At 37.9% G+C, this 20,790-nt stretch overlaps 1 protein-coding gene across 4 annotated transcripts; it reads right to left on the reverse strand.

The window, feature by feature from the left end:
- Positions 1–791: 791 nt before the first annotated feature.
- pias2 (protein inhibitor of activated STAT, 2) lies at positions 792–20,476 on the reverse strand. Of its 4 annotated transcripts, XM_088910931.1 has the most exons (15): positions 20,418–20,476; positions 19,660–19,745; positions 18,368–18,836; positions 17,126–17,210; positions 16,429–16,479; positions 14,120–14,210; positions 13,544–13,678; positions 11,942–12,047; positions 11,379–11,452; positions 11,108–11,268; positions 10,790–10,923; positions 8,436–8,622; positions 7,809–7,948; positions 3,985–4,022; positions 792–1,346 (listed from the first exon to the last, which is right to left on the reverse strand). In XM_088910931.1, exons 3-15 carry the CDS (start codon positions 18,831–18,833, stop codon positions 1,158–1,160), a joined length of 1,857 nt encoding a protein of 618 aa, XP_088767057.1. In that variant the 5' UTR covers positions 18,834–18,836; positions 19,660–19,745; positions 20,418–20,476; the 3' UTR covers positions 792–1,157. The 4 variants fall into 4 exon arrangements, with proteins under 4 accessions (XP_088767057.1, XP_088767056.1, XP_088767058.1 ...); XM_088910930.1 differs by lacking the exon at positions 19,660–19,745 and having other exon boundaries at positions 20,418–20,467; XM_088910932.1 differs by lacking the exons at positions 19,660–19,745; positions 20,418–20,476 and adding an exon at positions 20,012–20,082.
- Between the last annotated feature and the right edge of the window lie 314 nt (positions 20,477–20,790).

The raw sequence follows: 20,790 nt of genomic DNA on the forward strand, positions 1-20,790 counted from the left end.
TTAAAAGAGACCCCCTCTTTAATACCTTTGAATTCAGTTGGTTGTCTTTCCAGTCAATCTTATGCGTTTGGTAGGCAGATATTCCCAAATGTGCTTTTTATAAAAAAACCTGCTCTTTGAATACTTTTACACAGCAGTCTGTTAATTTACACAAAATCCTTTTTTGGATATAAATAAAGAGGGTGGGTAACTGGTCCAAGTGGCCAGAAACATTCTTCTGTATCAACCAAGTCTCTGTAGTGTGCTGATAAAGCTCTAAGATGGTAAAAAGGATTTACAGTAGGATTATTTTAGATAAAAGATCCTGGAGCGATCCATGTAGAATTTGAAGTTATTAGTGCCGCATGCAACATAAAAATTTACAATGTTGTATATATATTTTCCAACTCATTGTTTTTAAATGTTTTTTTGGGGAAGTTTGGAAAAATGTGTACGACCTGTAACTACACAACTATACTGCTCTATAATTTGACTACACATGCTATGATTTATCTTCAGCCACATATTAAAGCTTAGTGAAATATGGCAGATGCTTATATTCTGTGACCCATAAGACTCATTAGACAATCCAATACTTTAAAAATAACTGGAATAATGCTTAGAACCACAAATATCAGACCACATTTAAGGAACATAAAAAATGTAAGTGTAAGATGTGAACTGTTATTTCTTAAGTACTGTGGGTACAATCACTAATAAAATACCTTACAACTATTCTTTGCAGGTGATTAAAACATCACAACACAGCTATTGCTTTTTACATAAAATGGCTGACCACATCTGAAGCATTATTATGGAAGGCTTAGTTTATTGCTATATGTAACAATCAGAACATAAGGAAAAAATGCACCGCATGAAGTCAGCTATTATAAAGTTGAGCTGCCTCTGAATGCTTTATACAACTTAATCGGAGCATCGGCCTTCAAAACACATTTACACATCAATAGTTCCCATTCACGGAGTCTGTCCTTTTTTCCATCTGAATGGGTTTTGAAAGTCCACTTCATTGAGTCAAAGGCAATGTGCAGAGTTTTTTTTTTAAAAAAGAACCAAAGGATTTAAATTTTGAATGGCTTAAAAACGGTTCAGTTCAGTACACGCTGTATTTCACGCTGTCTTCTGCTGTGTATGAAGAAAAGGTTTGAAGTCTATATTCTTTAATCCAGGGAAATGATATCTGGAATGCTGGTCCCCCCGCCTCCTGTAATGACTCCAGTTTCGTTCCTGGCAGAGCCACTGCTGTGACTGCTGCTCTCATAATGGCTGCTTGTGGAAATCAGGCCTCCGCTTGTTGCTTGTTGCTGTAAGGTGCTGGGGAGGTTGTCCAGGAACATCGGAGTGCGATACTGCAGTGGACACAAAGCACGTAAAAACGCCTTAGTAACAACATATTGCTTCTGAAAAATTGAACTGGGATTACAGATTATTTCTAGAACATCTTTTCAAAGGACATGCCACCTCAAACCTCTTTAAAACACCAAATTAATATTCACAAACACAAAGCTATGTTCAAAGTTATTACAAGACTCAAATAATTATACAATTAATTAAAATACCATCATGGGGACATAGCAATACTAAGAAAGAAATGACCACATAAGAAATAATAAACATTCGTTACCTTCACCAGACAGGCAGGAAAAAGTTTATATACTGCAAAAATATTCTGAAGCTTTTGAGAAAATAGTGATTTGGTGAGATTTTAGATACTGACAAGATAATTATGGTAGAATAAACTAATTTGTAGCAGGTGCTACAAAACTGCTTATTATGTAAAATATCATTCAGGAATCCATTTTCAAGTATACAAAAGAGTCGAGAAAAAAAAATGCCAACATGAAAACAGAAACCCCTGTGAAAAGAAAGTCCAAATACAACACCAACAACTTTTAAATTTAACCTTTATTAAATACAGTATCAAGCAGTTTCTAAAAAATAATCGCACACATTATATTTTCATATTTGAATGTATATAAATTCGTTGGGTGTTTTAATTTAAAAAAAATCTAACATTCACAGACTGGAAACCACAAGCTAAATTATTCTGGTCAATTTTGCTTTTCTCAGTGCTGAAATCAGTAAAAACATTCAAATAACCTAACATAAATCTACAAAACAGGCAGTTTCAAAACAAGCAACCAGCTAAAATTACTGGTGAAATGGTTACAGTATGTAACCTCCAACTTCATGGTGGTACATAACTTAAGTCCATTACAACAAACTACATTACTTTTGATGAACTGTGCTTGGCACATGCTTCATTTTCAAAGTTGACAGCATGTCCAAAAACCTGAAAATGTAAAGCTAATATCTATTTCTGGTATAAACAACTTGGGAGGTAGTCTGGTGGGTAGGATTCTCATAGAGAATGTATGATATGCTGCAAACTTTGTAGTACTGAAGAAAGATGTTACTTAAAAATTATGAAAAAATTCATTTTTTAGTGCTTTCATGCACCTTTATCAGCACTACTTGCAGATTATTCCATATTATTTTAGGTGAAGAAGTCTAGGACTTTCACTATTCTTGGCCTGGGAATCTAGTGTGGAGCCACTGCAGTGCTTTAGGGTGAAAATATCACCCCCAAGGTCTTCAATTTATTGAAATTCAAGTACAGTCCCATCCACAGAATCCATCCACAAAATTCTGAGTCATTGAGGTTTTTACATCAGAGATACAGTTAGAGACATCCACTTCAGTGTCAGGTTTAATATGGATGTAGATTTGAGCATCATCAGCATAGAAATGACTAACTCTCCTTCCAGCTGATCCTGTTTGGTCGGGGATTCTCCTTCCGAAATAAACACACAGCAGCAGCCGAACCGATATCTATGGAAGCCCGTTTCCGCCAGGGAGTAAAAAAAAAATGCGCTATGATATCTCGCAATTGCGACTTAAAAACTCAGATTACGACTTCAAAACTCAGAATTGTGACTTCGAAATGGCCCACATTTCATTGTCTGTCATTTTGTTATTGTAACGGATTCGGATTCTAGGGCTTGCGCCCTCGCCGCTCCCAAGGAAAACAATAATTTTTTACCTAAATTCTATTAGAAATTTAAAGAATTAAAAGGCAAGACATACAATGGAAATATGTAAAAAGTTTCAGCTTTTATAACTGTGAATTCCTCTGGATGTGAAGTGTCTATTTCTGTATCTTTTTTCATATTCTGTCTCCTTATTTCTGGTGTTTAAATAAGAACTTTTTTAAAAAGCCCACCGTCCACTATTCCATCCAGGTACTATGGAAGCCTCCCTGGCGGAAATGGGATTCCATAAAAACTAGTGTAATTAATTTGATTTTTATCAGGGCGCTGTACAAGACAAGTCTTCAGGCCTATAGATCCTATGATCCTGTACGATTTATGAATATAGTGTAACGGAACGGCCGACATACAGGTTGTACGATCTGGTTGCAGTGCGGTGACCGCACAGACCTCCCCTGCGCATAACAGGGATGCTGGCCGCCGGGGCTAAAGAAAGTCTTCTTTAGCTCAGCTAGCAAGACCCGGGTTCGATCCAATGTAGTGAGGCATGAACTAGGGTGGGAACGGCGAGGGCACAAGCCCTAGAACCCGAATCCGTTACAATAACAAAATTACAGACAATGAAATGTAGGGCCATTTTGAAGTCGCTAATGTGAAATAAAAAGTCGCAATTGTGAGATATAAAGTTGCAATATGAGATCAGAAGTTTATAAATTGTAATTTTAACTCAAGAAGGTTGCCCTGACATCTGTGAAAGGCAACATTTGTTTTCAGCAGGGATTCTGTCAATTAAATGTATGTAATATAATCACACATGGCCATTCTAGACTCAGCCATATGTCAGAAAAATGATAAGGAAAAAAGCCCTAAATTACTTTACTTACTATAAACATTTTGCTTGCATATACTTGACTTTCTGCTAATGAAAATGCATTGAACCCAAATATAGGTAAGATGTGTAACATTTTAATCTGTAAAGAACAATAAGAAAACATACCTGAGGGTCTCCTTGTATCAATGAGAATAAACCTAGACCTAAAAGGTAAATTGGAGAAATTAATCAGAAAACAGCACAAAAAATACTGTAAAAATCCACAATCCACGGTGGTAATATGTGAAATGGAAAATGTTGTCAAGAGCAAAGCCATATACAGGTATCTCTGCTATAACGCGATAGATGCATTCCTGTAAAACCTTGTGTTATGCAAAATCGTGCAATAAAAATAACAGGGCTTATGGGAAAAATAGGGTTAGGGGCAGACCATTCAAAACCTAACCAAATGTCTAACCAAAGCTTTACCAAATGTAATAATTATCCTAATAAAACTTTTAGCACAGTTTAAACACATTAAATTCATAATAAAGAAATACTACAGTACATTTAGGACTTTACCTTGAAAAAAAGTTCACAACCTGAAATTTTATCACCAGCATGCTTCTTAGACACATTTCTTGTCACCTTGTCCACTAATATTTACGGCAATGCAGAAGACTTAGGGAAAACAGCACGAAAATTTAGGAGCACCTCCCAATTAGCACTTCCAAAACAAAGCACGTGGGACAACTGAGCATCATGTGTATACCTCCGCGGACCGCCACCTTCAACTGTGTTATTCCACAACGCAAAACAAACATGTAAGGGAGGAAATCGCATATAAGACAACTTTCTCATGTAAGACATCTTTCCCCTATTTACCAATCGTGTATGAGGCAATTTCTGTTTTGGAAACTCGCATAATAGCAGAGATCACTGTAGTTCTTTGAAATTAACCACATTTCACCCATGTGAAAAAGAAAAAATCAGTATATTTAAATAACAGATATAGAGTCTGTAATTGCACTCTAAGTATTTCGACAGTGACAATTTGTGTTGTTTTGGCTCTGTACTCCAGCACATTGGATTTGAAATGAAGCAATGACTATGAGGTTAAAGTGCAGAATGTCAGATTTAATTCAAGGGTATTTACATCTATATTGGGTGAACCATATAGGAATCACAGCCTTTTTTATACATAGTCCTCCCATTTTAGAGGACCAAAAGTAAGTGGACAATTGGTTGCTCAGTTGTTTCTTGGCCAGCTGTGTGTCGTTGCATCGTTAGTTCATGCACAAGAGAGCTAACAAAAGGTCTAGAGTTGATTCTAGATGTGGCATTTGGATCTGGAGTCTGTTGCTGCTGTCTCTCAACATGAGGACCAAAGAAGTGTCAATGCCAGTAAAGCGGGCCATCGTGAAGCTAGCCAAAACATTAGATGTGTCAAAATCAACTGTTTGGTACATTGTTAAAAAGAACACACTGGTGAGCTTAGCAATAGCAAATGACCTGGTAAGCCATGTGTAGCGGCAATGCTTGTTAATAAGACAGAGTTAAGCGTTGGTATGCTCCTAAAGGAGGCCCCATCTCACCCTCCATCTCTGTGGTGCAACCACAGAGAAAGAATTCATGCAAGCTGATTTAAGATGTTTTTCTTTTGATAAGAAGCAAGCTCCCAGACGGGGATGCCATTAGCTAAGCCTGGCTATCATGATCAATGGTCATCCACTGGCGCCTATCAGTCTAGGGAGTGCCGAATGGACATCTGGACTGCATTTCTAAGTGTCAAGAGTAAGTGACTTATATCTCACCTTGACCAACCAATCAGGGACTGGTAATACCACGTGGGTCTCCAATGCCCGCCAAACTCTCAACCAATCAGCACACATCTGGGTCTTGATCAAAAAGGGAGCGCAAGCTCAGTTCTGGGCTCTCCTTGGCCATTTTCGCGCATCCTCAGAGACAATCACGTGACAACTGCTGTTGTCTGCAAAAGGACTTGGACTTTGTTCTAAGCGCGAGGCCGAGGATCCCGTACGTACTCAGAATTCTACCAACGTGAATGCTCCGCTTGATAAACGGCAGCCTACAGTTGGACCCTCGTCGACAACCTGAATAGCTTATTCAGAAGCAGCGCTGGACCGGGAACGAACCAGTTTCTTCCCAGGCAAAAGAGTGACTTGTGAGGACTCGCGGTCACACTCTGTGCATAGAGACTTTCTACTAGCCAGCCGGACTGCTGGTAGATCCCCTCGGAGCAACTACTGCCCTGCGCGCCGCAGTCAGATTCCTCCGCCCGTCCTACTCCGAGCTGCACCTCGACTGGTTGGCCGGTAGCCAGAGGACGCCGACACAACGCCCATTGGACAACCGCTGCAACAGAGGCTGCAACAGAGCCTGTCAGCTGGTTTGGTGTTCGTGCCGGGAAATTCCAAATCCAAACACAGTGGATAAGTAAACCCCATGTTCTACATTGCGTCTCGAGAATTTAATTGTACCTCAACACAAGTTGTTATCAATTTAATTCATGAGTAATGTATTTACTACCGAGTTTAGAGTAACAGTGGGTAATAACACTGATTAGCGATTTGGTAACCGAACGATATATATTGACATATATTCTCTGTTGTGTATCTCTTTGTGTTTGCATCTCTTCGAGATTATATACCTTGTATATTGATAACCCTCACAGTAAGGTCTGCCGCTCGTATCCAGGCAGACTAGTATATGTTTGGTGCACAGTTTATATTAATAAATGTATCTCGTGTATTGAACCCGTGTGTGTGCGTTGTTAGTTGTTCTGACGATTGATTTTCTAAAAGCCCCAACGAACAACCTTGTGATAACTGCTACAATTGATAATTGTCTCAGTAAACCCATCAAACCACTACACATGGAAGATCACAGTAGTGGATGACCAAAGAATACTTTCAATCGTGAAGATAAACACCTTTTCCACTGTTGAACAGATCAAGAACACTCTCCAGGATGTAGGCATAGATCTGTCAAAGACAACCATAAAGAGAAGAATACACCAGCATAGGTCAGAGGGTTCACCACAAGATGCAAACCACTGGTAGGCCTCAAGAACAGAAAGGCCTGGTTTCAGTTTGCTAAAAAGTACAGAAAAAAGCCTGTAGAGTTCTGGGACAAAGTCTTAACCAGTACCAGAGTGATGGAAAGAGGAAAGTGTGGAGGAAAAAAGGAACTGCTCACAATCCAAAGCATACCACCTCATCTGTGAAACATGCTGGAGGTAGTGTCATGGCTTGGGCATGTATGGCTGCCAGTGGAACTGGCTCACTTGTCATTATTGATGATGTGACTGCTGACGGCAGCAGCAGGATGAACTCTGAAAACTCATTGGATGGCACCTTGCAGCAGGACAATGACCCCAACCATACAGCTAAAGCAACTATGGTGTTTTTCAGAGCCAAAAAGTGGAATGTTCTTGACTGGCCAAGTCAATCACCCGACCTGAATCCCACTGAGCATCTATTTCACTTACTGAAGACAAGACAAGACTAAAGGCAAAAAGTCCCTGAAACAAGCAGGAACTGAAAATGGCTGTATTACAGGCCTGGCAGAGCATCACCAGGGAAGATACCCAGTGTCTGGTGATGTCTATGGGTCGCAGACTTCAAGCAGTCATCGATTGCAAAGGATTTGCAACCAAGTACTGAACATGACAAGTTTATTTAAGATTATGTTAATGTGTGCAATTACTTTTGGTCCCCTAAAAATGAGAGAGCTATGTATAAAAAGGGCTGTGATTCCTATTTGGTTTAGCCAATATAGACGTAAATAACCTTGAATTAAAGCTGACATTCTGCACATTAACCTCATAGTCATCGTTTCATTTCAGATCCAATGTGCTGGAGTACAAAGCTAAAACAGCATAAATTGTGTCACTGTCAAAATACTTACAGACAGCACTATTTAGCAACAAAAAATGATTTTAATCTCACTAAATATGAGAATGAAAATGTAAGAATAGAAATTCTTACTTTGCATGTCTGCTGAAATTGTAGATAAGGTTGAGTGATGGAATGGAACTGCATAATCAGCTAGTGGAGAAGTTATGTATGATGTTTCCACGGTTTGGACATTTGGCACTCGCACAGTTGAAGGCTGGTAAGTTAAGACCCTGCAAAGCAAACATCAAAAAAAATCCAAAGATGTTTTATGGAAAACTGATGTCACCCATTTTATCTGAAAGTAGCACAATGTGTTACTCCACAGCGTGGACTTGCTGTTAGGGCTCTTGAGTAGGTAAGAGACTGCATATGTAAGAAAGGTACCCTGAAGCACTTCACTCAGGACTGCTCCAGTAAATTCTCTACTGTAAAAATGTCAGCCTTTCTCCATGCTGTAAATTAAAATACTAATTTCATAATTAAATGAACTAAATTACAAAGAAAAATAAAATAAAATTCACATAGACTAGCATGTTGCGTTGCAAGTAACCTAAATTTAAAGTACTAAACTAACACTGCTATTTAAAAATTAAATAAGTATATGTCAACAATGGAGATTGTAGATGGTTACATCTTCCTATTGTTTGATCTAATGCATTATCTTCTGCTTTCAAACCAAAAAAAGGAAAGCACAATGCCCTTTATATTATTACTGACCCTTTTCCATGCACTTCCTCAGGCTTAGACATGTACAGACAGCGTTTCTTGAGTGGTGGTATCTCCTCTTCCTCTTCTTCACCTTCAGAGGAACTCTCTATAGTGAGATCAATTATGTCTGCCTTCTTCAAACTGCTGGGGTCACTGGCTGGCATCACTGCACAAGGCCTGTTGACAAGACTTGAACCTGCAAACATTTTGAAAAAGATCATTCCAATGTGTCTCTGTGAGACTGACTAGAAATGATCCTGAAAAGCTGCCTGTATGTAAGCCTGTAGCGTTTTCCTCTACTTCAAAAACTACTGATGAAATCTTTGTCGCACAGCAGAGATAACACTATTATCTCACTGTTTCTCACAGGAATTCATCTTATGAGAGTACAGACAGTATGCGTCGGGTGGGAAATTTGCTCATTTTTAACAACGTGACAGAAAGACTGCATAAACCAGCAACCTTTAGAATTGATCAATCATCTGTAACCAATGCTATATATCCATTTTGATACTTTACAAAATGAAAAATGTCATACATAAAGTATCTAGGATAGTCAAACAGGTTCTTAAAACGAATTTCTCCCAATGGTTAGAAAATATTACATTTTGCATCAATCTTTAAACAGATTCAGGCAGGAAACCAGGTCTTATATTTAATTTCAAATACTAAATCTAAACTAAAAAAGTACTCACATCATAAACATTAGGAATTAAGAAAGGATTGGTCATTTAAGTAAGCTTGCCAAACTTCTTTGGCCAGCTAGGCTAACAAGCTAAGGTAGCACATACCACTACATGTAAAAAGTGTGATATGACACATTAAGACTTTAAAGAAACCCTCTGACTTGATAGATGGATAATTAAGGGGAGAAGATAACAGCTGAGGTGATGAGGGGTCTGTTTTATGCTAAAAGAATATTTGTTATCATATAATGATGAAGATACAATTATATACAGTATTCAACATGTTAGAAGTAAATACTGCTCTGGAATAAAAAACAGTGTCAATCTTATTTCCTGACATTTAAGAAATATTTTACACAGTCATATTAACTTAAGGACATCTCCTTTGCCTTGGAGAAAAGAATAAAAAAAGGTTAAGAAATTGTGAAACAAATCCATATGCATTTGGGTACATTACAGACTGAAGACTGAAAACACAGGGCAGCTCTTTATCAAGGGCTGTTGGACTGAAATAAAATCCCTAGTTCTTGAAGCTGCTTGCATAGTTTGCTTCTAGAAGTGTCTAGAAAAGATGTCTAGGTGAATATGCTACTAGCAACCAAACAAGAAAGATGACTTCCCTTCATTTCCAACTCTTAAAGTTCTTTGTATATAAAAGGAAACTATTTCATAAGAGGCGTTTACAAAATAAAAACAGCTGTGAAGGGGCAAACTTTTAAATGATTAAAATAAAAAAAAGATAACACGCTAAACATGACCGGACCTTGGCTCATAAGACAGTAAAACACTATCAGGCAGGAAAACTGGACAAGGCTTCCACAATACTGCACATTGGTCTTGGTTACACAGATGAAACAGGTGTTGTGTGTTTTAAGCTTGTATGACCACCCTTGTCAACATATAAGTAGCACAAGAGAGACTGATGCGTCATCAGGCTTAGAGCCTTGTTGTACTTCCTGCCTACAACTCACCTCTCGGATAATCTCACTTCAAAAATCAGTTATGTTATCTGAATAACTGAAGTTCAGAAAGGATTTGTACTGTCTTAAAACAGCCCTCTCTGTTTATATTACAGAAAACTATACCGGTTTCAGAAAACACAGGCTTAAGCAAAACAAAATTAAAAAGTACTTTGACAAAAAACCTTACAGCACTTTACACCAGCACAGCGCCCATTTGACTTCATTGTTTCCCAGAATCTTTTTTCATTAAAATCAAGTGTTTGACCTTTCCTGTAGCTCTGTTGTCTGCATGTCACTGCCTTGTTGATTGTGGATTTCTTATTAGCACGACGACCTCCAGAAGACAGGGAAATATGGTGGCAATAGCCATGTGACCAAGCCCCACCTCTTAACACTTAATATTTTATTTTCAAAGGAAGTATTACTTATGCTACATTTTAAGATCAAGCTAAGTTCAGCCAAAGGAAAACCTACCACGTTCATTAATGATGGAAACGGTAATCCATCTTTGTCATCTGCCATTCACTTGTCTGCCATCCAACCTCCCACACCTTCCCAGAAAGGTAAGAGTAACTTCCCCGTTTCCTTGTTTGACACACAACATTCTACAGGAACACAGGCTTCAGCCCAACTGTTACCCATGAATAAAAGCATGGGAAATAAAAAATCTAAAAAACCCACTCCCAACATGACAAGTTATTTTTAAAGGTCTTACTTTCTATTTTTGTGCTACACTGGGCGGACACTTTCAGTGTTTCTTTCTTTGGTCTCATTGGACACCAGCTGCCATCTTCCTGGAATTTAATTTCATCCACATCTGTACAGTCATTCAGGATTTCCATGAACAGCCTGAAAGAGAAAATAAGAGAAGAGGAAGAGAACAAAATCTTAGAATACCTGACGGTGTGTGTATACATCTGTGTTAAATCTAATAAGAAAGTTGCTTCAACTGAGTTAGGAACGGTTGACTCCACAAACGATGAAGCTGGAATTTCTTGGATGTCACCAGACAAGGTCATTTCAGTCTACTCACCCATCAATGATCAGACTTTCATAAGCAGCTTTCTTGTCACAAACAGGACAAATCCACGTTGGTTTTTTCTCATTCATCTGAAGGTAAAGAGCAGCATCAAAGCACTGCAGATGCGAGCAGGTAACTGCACGGCATGGGACTGTCAAACGCATTTTACCAAGCTGGAGGAGAGAAGAGAAAGTGTGTGCACCCAAAGGTCAGAAACCTTATTTAGGATGGGAAGGAAATTTAATAAACTGGCACGTCATTCACTACATAGGAGAAAGCTTACTGGGCACATCAATGAGACTCTTAAACTGGTTGTGGCAATCTCACTGTCAGGGTCTGCAGTCAGCTTTTCTTTAACTGAGGAAAAAAAAAATCAAAAGTCTTAATTAATACATGGAGAGAAAAAAGCATAGGATGTTTCATTTCAGCACTATTTTGGGGTTCAGAACTCTCCAATCCAGCATATTGTACAGGTCTCTTTAAATCATCAAGGTTTTAGCCTTTAAGTGAAACAAACAAATATGAAACAAAGTAATAACCAAATTCCACAGGTTGATAATATAATAAACAGTATAATAATAGAGTATAATAGCAAATCATACAAAAATGGTACAGCACTACAATCACTAAAACACAAACAGACTTTTCAGTTCTTCATGTCACATGACTTGACAAAGTAACATTATAGGCATGGCATATGGAACAAATCTTGATGTATAAGATCAACCTTTTGATCTTTTGATCAACCTTTTGAAGTTTGCTGATCATTCCAATGTGAACATGTTATTACACACAGTTTTCGATTTAAGCTGGTACAAGATTATAAATCACAAGTGTGACACTTACTTAGAGCTCTAGAATGGTCAGGGTTTCTAATGCCTTTCATTTTTAGCCTCTGCAGCAGCAGTGAAGATGTGAGCTGCCTCACAAGGTACACAGACATAGAATATGTCTGAAAAACAGAAAACAAAAGACATACTAGATACAAAAAACCAACAAAAAAGCATACTCTGCGTAGAAAAAAAAACACTCAAAAGACAAAATGCACATATTGCAATGTGTTTCAATACACGCTGACATTTTATGTACTATATGTTCATCTAGGAGAAATGCTGTTGCTGAGTCAGAACAACAATATTAACAAATGAGTAGTAACAGACCTAATTAAAGATTAATCACTCATAGTAATTCAATTAGGTAGCTGCGTCAGCATGCCTCGGGTGCAAAATTAAAGGCATTAGATTGACACCCGAAGAAGGCTCCACAGCCAAAACGTTGCGTTTCCTTTCTGCTCTTTTCAGCCTGGAATAAACCTTCAACTTGTTCCTTAATCACTCATATACCTACACGTTGCAGTAAAAAGCCCTGTATGAGAAACAATTATAAGCTGTTGCATATTACAAAAAGGCAAATGGGCAATGACACTCCCCTTTTACTTAATAGTTTCAGAAAACAAGAATTTTGTTTCATGAAAGTTTGAGATGCAAGTTAATCTCATCCTGCAAAATACTCAATAAAGTTGTCAAACATAAGGTAATTAGCTAAATGCACTGATTACATGCTGCTATAACAGAGCTTCCTTATTTCACTCACTTTCTCGTTGAGTTCTTTAAGGGCTGCTATAAGGTGTCGTGCAACTGCTTCGGACCAGACTGGTTCAGATTTCATATGAACCCTTTAGAAAATTGCTGCAAGATTCACCTTCCGATTTTTATATTCAGTTAAGTAATATTTTTTTGTTTTATACCATCATGGTCCTAAATTATGCACTTGAGCTGCTGTAGGCAAAAATATTTCCATCGGGCATTATTAGCTTCTCTGATGTGCAGGACAGTTTTAGAAAAATAAATTATCCTTCACAACACAGACGTTGAAGCAACCCCTTTGCGAATATAATAGATTTTGATTATTATGTCTTAATGGGCCTTCCTGTTCTCTGAGAATCTCCCCCTTCACATTAAGACAAGGGGGCAAGTGAAAAACAACATCTATAAAAAATGTTTATTTACAAAAGAACTAAATATTATTATTCCCACAAACAGATGATACTTTAAAACACTAAGCAAATGCTACATTAATTTCTTTTAATGTATACATGGGAAAAGGCCAACATCATACATACAACATAGTGGAGATATTTAACACAGACCAAAGATTATCTAAGCAATTTTTACAACCACTGATTAGTCTACTGAATGGGGAGTTTAATCAGTCAAAAAGAAATGGCACCTGATGTAAAGGAGCCTACTCTTAGTAGTAACCTTTAACCTTTTATTTTTGTGCACCGATTAACCTGTAAGTGGCCTTCCTACCAGAACAAAAAAGAACAGCTGCATGTTTATCTTATTCAAACGAGTAAAACATTAAAATCCCCTTTAATACTATTTTTGACTGTTGGACATTTCACCAACAAAGGTCAAGCTTTAGAAATGTAAAGCAGAAGCTTACCTTTCCAATTTCAGGTGCCCATGTGACAGAAATCTGATTAGGCACAGCGGATGATAATCTGACCGAGGAAGTAATATTTAATGGCCGGCCTTGCCTTTTCTGTTCCACTCCATTTTTAGGAGGGGGAGGATAGCCCTATGACAAAGCAAACTTTCATTTGCAAACTCATAGCAGAACATGCAAGGTGAACTACATTATGTATAACACAAAGAGAGGACATACTGTACTTCGCTTTCCTATAGATAGGAGTTTATGAATCAAAGCATTTACAAGACGCAAAACAAATGAAAGCATATTTGTAAATCGGTCTGCAAAGTAGATATTAGCATAACACTCTTTTGAAATAAACATTATTAAAAATAATCATCTGTCCACAGTTCTCAAACATCTAGCAAGTAAGGTAAATAAAGAGAAAGAATCTAGTAAATCTAGCAAATAAAGAGAAAAAATAAGATCACTGGGTGTGATGTACTCAATAAGATCTTAATTCAGATAATGTTTTTCTTCCTTTGTCCAACTGCTATATTAGTCAGCTTTAACAGTAAAAATGTCAAGAACAAAAACAAAAATGTTTACCGGTAATGGGAAGGGTTTGCCATTCACTTTTATGCACAAACTGTTTGGATAGTTGTCTTCCTGAGGGCAACTGGTCTCTGCAAGGCAAAACCTGAAGCCAAAGGTAAAAGACACACTGTAAAAATGCAACCTTGTGAATCTCCAAAAGACATGTTCGTGAGCTTGTAAAAATTAAGGTACTGTACACTGATGTGGATCAATACATTATTGAATTCTATATTTTATTTATTGTAGCCACTGAAAACAGGCACGGTGGTAAAAAAATAACTTCACCTGTTATGTGGAGTATTTAAATGGACTTTACTATTTTTTACTCAACTGTGCATTTTGCTCCATACACTGTACGTGTTTCTCATCTCAATTTAGTTAGTAACCTTGGTACAATATGTCTCACAGTTCCTTTACAATTGCTGTGTCAGTTCCCCAACCACATAACATGTAATATGCAAGCAAGGCTGAGGTTAGGAGATACATTATAAAGACAAGTCTGAAAGACTGTAGTTCTGACTTTGCATCCAGTCTTTTCAAATTATGCACTCTAAGGGTATACTCCTTGTTTTCAAATTACGTTTTGGACAAAATCTTTTTGCATCTACACAAAACCTCATATTGAAGAAAGTCACATTTTTTCTGTTTCAGTTTCAAATGTGGCTCACTTAGAAATGTTCATACACTATGATGGCTTATCTGTTATCAAGATCAGCATTTATATGTGATTCCTAACTTAAACTTAACAAAAGCCTAACTTAAAATGCCTGCATACTTCATTCTTCACAGTCAAATCACAGATGGCAAATTTCTTGTAACATCCACATTCATATGCTCTGTGCTTCTTTACTCTGTCGGGATTGCCCGGACTGTGACATGTGAGGATCCTCTCTAAATTTATTGTCCATGTCTGTTTGTCATTTGTGCCTTTTTTTTTCTCTCCTGTTACTGGGTGGAGCTGAACGAGTAAGCATTCCAAAACACTTGTTGTATATGGCAAATAAAAAATCTTGAATCAAACTGCAATACACATTTTGTGCCACCTTTGAAGCACTCGATTACTTTAATTGAAGGAATAAACAATAAAAGGTTTATAATCATAAATTACAATGTCAATGCCATTAAAGGGCATACTCTATTAACATTAAGTGGTGTTAACAGAAGGCATAGTAGGAATTTTTTAAGCAGCTATTCTGAATGAATTATAAAGAACTGTTGTTAGATAAAAACTGATGGATTACGTTTATAGATAGGATACTGTAAGTTGTGCTTATGAGGAATACTCAAAACGTTCTATGTTTTAGAAAGGAATTACTGCTTAATTGCTTATAGAATCTGATAATGAATGATTCTACACTACAGGTAATTTTAACCTGGGGAAAAACTTAAATATATTTAATATTAAAAATATATTGTATATAATTAATTTTAAAATTATGCCACACTGTAGTGCTGTCTCCTAAAATTCATAATTAATATGTGTACTTCTGGAAAACCAGATGAAGCTTCTAATGTCATATTAATGTGACTCATTATGAAACGTATACTCCACATTAACATGGAGAGCCACTCCATGTAGGATCATGACACTGCAGTAGAAAAGATACCTCACACATCTTGGTACTTCCCAAAAAATAAGGTTGTACCAGGCAATACCCTCTCAGCTCTTAAACAGGTGAGTAGCTCCCCCTGTGTACCAGAAGACAAAAGCATGTTCACTTCCAAACCATCGGATTCATTCTTCTGCAGGCTGACTTTATCGGTAGTTGGAAAATGCCAGAGAATTGAATGGTGGGACTTGTGCTGGGACTGACATATTACAGACCCTGAATACATATCCAACTACATTGTTTTCTGAAGGGACAATCATAACTAAACCTCTCTTTACATGCACTTGTGCTTATTAATGAAAATCAAAATTTATTAAATAAACATAGGCCTATACAATGTATACCAGAAGCTTAAATGTTTATGAAGCATATCATGTTTTTTAAATAAAAAACATGTATATTTACCAAATTGTTAATGTAGTATATGGTGGTTTTTAGCATCAAAAATGTTTGCTCAGATTGAATAATATTTAGTTGTAAGACAGTTTCTTTATACTGCATTAATTTAATATTTTGAACGGGATCAGTATTCACATTAATAGCATTTGATCACAGTGGAATATTGCCCATCACAGGTGGATGGGGGTATTCTTTCTCTAGAAGACTTGCAAATTGTTACCGCTGATGGAACGTGGCAAAACAGTGCAATTTTTCACTTTTGCAAGTGAACACAGCCGGTGGTGAAGAAAACTGGAATCTGCCTCCACTTACCTCAGCTGGATTTGGACCATATAATCTCTTCTTCCACCAGGGAGAAAATCCCTGAAAAAAACACATACAATTGACATTTTGCAACTACAAACCACCATCTGAAAAGCAAAACATGAAATAATAATGGTTTTATTAACATGATAAAAGCACTTTTGGCTACTGTTCAAAAAATAAATAATTTCTTAACCCTTTCCCTCTGGGACACGAAACATAAAAGCCACCTACAACCATCCCGCTTTTCCATTTGGAGTCTTCGACTCTCACAATAAGCAAATATGTCACAGAACTTCACTTATAGGAATCAAAGAGACTGAATGGCATCTTGTTATATGCCATTGATATTCTGCAGTATTTTATATCTCAAAAATGACAGAAAGCAACAGGCACAAGGCACGGTACACCCTGGAGAGGACTCCAGTCCATTGCTGGGAAAAGAGACACACACAGACACGCACACACTCACACCAGGGACAATTTTCCCAGCTTCCAGTTAACCTACCAGTACTTGTTTGGGAGGAAACCAGAGTACCTGGAGGAAGCAATACCAACCTCTGCACCACCATGCAACACCTAATTAGTACACCTTTACTATTTTTATCTCCGAAACCAAATCAGTCAAATATAAGTTTAAAGATATGTTGTGTAACAAAAACAAAAACATCGATCACTACAAATAAGGATGGAAAATAACTTTCACCTGGAAATGCATACTTCTCGTACTTGTTGTGGTGTCAGGGCAAAGATGAAGTACTTCTCCTGAAAGCGCTGAATACTGCTGGCACCTAAAATGAGATTTTAAGTTACCGGTTGTGTTCCCTAAGATCTTCTAATTATAATGGTAATTTCAACAGAACAGTGTGTGTTGTATTCAGGAAGAAATTTGTTCAGGGGGCCACTAGGGGAAATGTTCACCCCATCTTACTGTGAGAGTGCTTTACAGTTAAGCTTATTTACAAATACCAAAAATGGTATTGGTAAATAAAAAAAAACTTTCTTCTCCTTTACCCCTTAACTAATTCACTACAACCTCAGCATTTTTTTAATTCAATATTGTTAACTACATCTCAGTTTCCTTATTTTCATGTGTGGTCCTTTAGCAAAGCCGGAGAATGATCTTGCAAAGATCATAATACAAACACAACACATGGCTTAAAAAGTATGTACCCAGCAATTCTACTACTGAGACATTTTAGCCTTGTTAGCCTCATGCCTGCTATGGATCTCAGACAAGATAGACCAAAATGTAAGCTATGAAAAGAAGCCTACTGATGTCTCTTGGGACTGGTCATTCTCCATGCTGGCCTTCTTTCTATTCTTACAGCAAAATGCACAAATACATAAGTTGTGCTAAACTACACCACAGATTAAGCCAACTGCTCCTTCCCAATGATGATTCCAAAGCTATAATCTTCAGGCATGATCTTTTCTAAGTGCAGCCATAAAACGCGTGTCTTGAGGTTGGGTTGAGACTGTCACACCCTTAAAATTGCCACTGGTTGCATTTGCAGAAATTGTTCTTATGGAAAGACGTATAGCTCGAATGTATTTGCTAGTGCAGACACTGTGTGGTGAGATGCTTTCACTCATTTTGCAAATTTGATTAGACCCCTCAAAATTCAGTATGATGATTGTTCAAAAATAAGATGAGGGAGATAATATCATTATAACGCTCCTTTATGTCCAATGGTCCACAACCAGCAAAATTGTTCACAGTTTACTCTAGAACATCATTATCTGAATTAGCGTTGCAAAGAAAAACAGAGCTAAATATAAGAAACATTAATGATTGATTACTTGCTTAAAAGGAGCACTCTACCGCCAAAAGTGTTCTATTATATTTACAATTACAGTGGCCAATTTATAATAAAGTATTCCTACGTCCTTTTCTACAATCATTTTTGCATGCACAGTGCAGAGCAAAGAAGAGACAGATGCTTACCCAAGCTTGAGGGTTTGATCAGGACATCCAGCACATCGTAAAACGGCAAACTTTTCAGCTGGACGTCAGGATGGACAGGCGGGATGGGAGGTGCCGGCTGCTGCATGTCGATCCCGGGCTTCGTTTCGTGCAGCAGGACAGGACTCTGCGCTGCAGAGGGCGGCGGGATCGAGCCAGGCGCGCGAGAATGCACACCGGCTACGGCCAAGTCCGGGTCCACGAGGGAAGAGTTACTATTCAGGGAGAAGCCGGAGGGCTTGAGGGCAGACAAGTCGGGGAGACTTTCGATTGTTCTGGGGTAACGTCGTCTATACAGTTCCTTAATTTTGATCTGAACAGCTGGACTGCACCCACTCTTTAGCAAGTGCAAGGCTCTCAGAAGGAGTTCATGCTTGCGACCGCTCTTGTTACGTCCTGCAAAGCCCAATAAAACCTGTAGCTCTGAGACCCGAAAACTTGAAACCATATTCTGAAAAAATACAAAAAATATAAACATTTGACGGGTGTTTATTTGTTCGGCACAACTTCAGCAAGGCAGAACACTGGGCAAATTATACTATTGACACTATAATAAAAGGATAATCTACCATCACTACAAGCGTTGAATAATCATAGCTCTTGTGCTACAGGGCTCCTTTATCATCATTTTACATCACAAGCAGAAAGGCAAGAAAAACATCACAAAGAACTAACTGAGATTAAACCACCTCCTGAAGAGCTCAAGAACTAGAAGTGTTCACCACTATAGCAATGTGCGGGTAAAGTGACAAACAAGTACAAAACACTTTCTACGGCTACAGCACCTTATAAAGCTCCAATTATTCCTATTAAATACTCAGACAACTAAATTATTTTTACTGTGTTAGTCCAGGTATGCTTCAGTGCCATCTTATGTATGACTGTAAGAATGAGGCTTACATTTCCTCCAATAACTGATTTAAATTCTTCATAAAATGAAGTACATCAAAGGCACACTGTAGACGTTAGAAAGCAGCCAGGTGTGGTTTCTGTACATGATTTTGAGTGCATTCAGCAGAGTGAACGGTACTTTGTCTATTAGCACGGTGGGGGGAAAACGACTGTCACCTCTTGAGCAGTAGAGCTCCACCGGCTCTGCACTGCTCGCTGAGCCGCATGAAGTTTATACTCCACCCATACACATCTATAATATCCATCATCAATTTTACAAAGAGGCGGCTTTTTCCCCTTAACTGTGGTTTGATGACCACGTCCCTCCCAAGCAATCCCATCTGAAAAACCCACAGAAAAAAAGTAAGAAAACCCCGACTGACCCTTCATTATATGATCCATGCTTGATTGTTCTTACTTGTTAATCCTTTTTCTTTACATTTCCTTAACAAATGTGATCGTATAGCATCTAAAATGTTAAGAATAATTCCAAAACCCATTAAAAACGGGAAAAGAAAAAACAAGGCAGACAACACACGTACTGTAAGCAGTCCTTGTCGCAAACACACTGCAACAGAGATTAAGCAACAGTTAAAAGTTGGAATAATAAAGGGATAAAGGGCACCATAATCAGAAGCACGGAGTGCACAACAGATTGCACGGTTCTGGTGACAAAACGGTTGATCTCGAAATCGGTAGAAATGCATCTGCAAGACGGATGAAGAGGCTACTTACATGGTTTCGAGAATTGGCACAAACTGTAAATATGTACAACACAACAGTCTAGACCAGATGTTTTGGAGGAAAAAAATGCCGTTCATAAAATCTAAAAACACATCTACGACAACAATGGTGAATCAAATAGCAGAAAATGTGTACTTAAAGACACATCTGTTAGAATTCAAAAGTTACACTCAACAGGCCTAATAATATAATTATTTTACGAGACACCAAATAAACCGTAACCTCCGACCAAAACACAAGAGGCAGACATTAACGTCTCCACTTAGGAAACTGCACTTAAAATGTCAGTTCTAATGTAACGTTTCCAAAACAGGTATACCGAATCATTCCAATGTTTTACGACGATGCTCAGCGCTCTTTCTATGTAACACGAAATTAATTTAATACTTTCTCCTACCCTCAGCTCCTCAAAATCCGCCATTTTCTTTCCGCGACCATCCTGCACCGCTCCAGGGTACCACCCACGTGACTAGGGTGAGCCCTTGAAAGAACTGGGAAGCGCAACAAACGAAAGGACAAAGCGTGGGCCTATTGCATGTTATCTAAAAGGCTTTACTGGAACTGGTCACAGTGAAGGCAGAAGTGTCCATTTCTGATCGTAAACTGCATAGATACAAAAAGAACATTAAAGTTGCCAGTCTTGCAAATTATAATTATCAGAGTATTGGTAGCTTGCAATGCCACTGCTTCATTTAGAAGGCTTTTGGAAGGGTATTTGAATCAGCATCCTCTACAAAACTAGATTTCCTTTTCTTTCTTTTCTTTGTTAA

Source organism: Atractosteus spatula, chromosome 3 (genome assembly GCF_055471065.1).
Source record: "Atractosteus spatula isolate fAtrSpa1 chromosome 3, fAtrSpa1.hap1, whole genome shotgun sequence".
NCBI lineage: Eukaryota > Metazoa > Chordata > Actinopteri > Semionotiformes > Lepisosteidae > Atractosteus > Atractosteus spatula.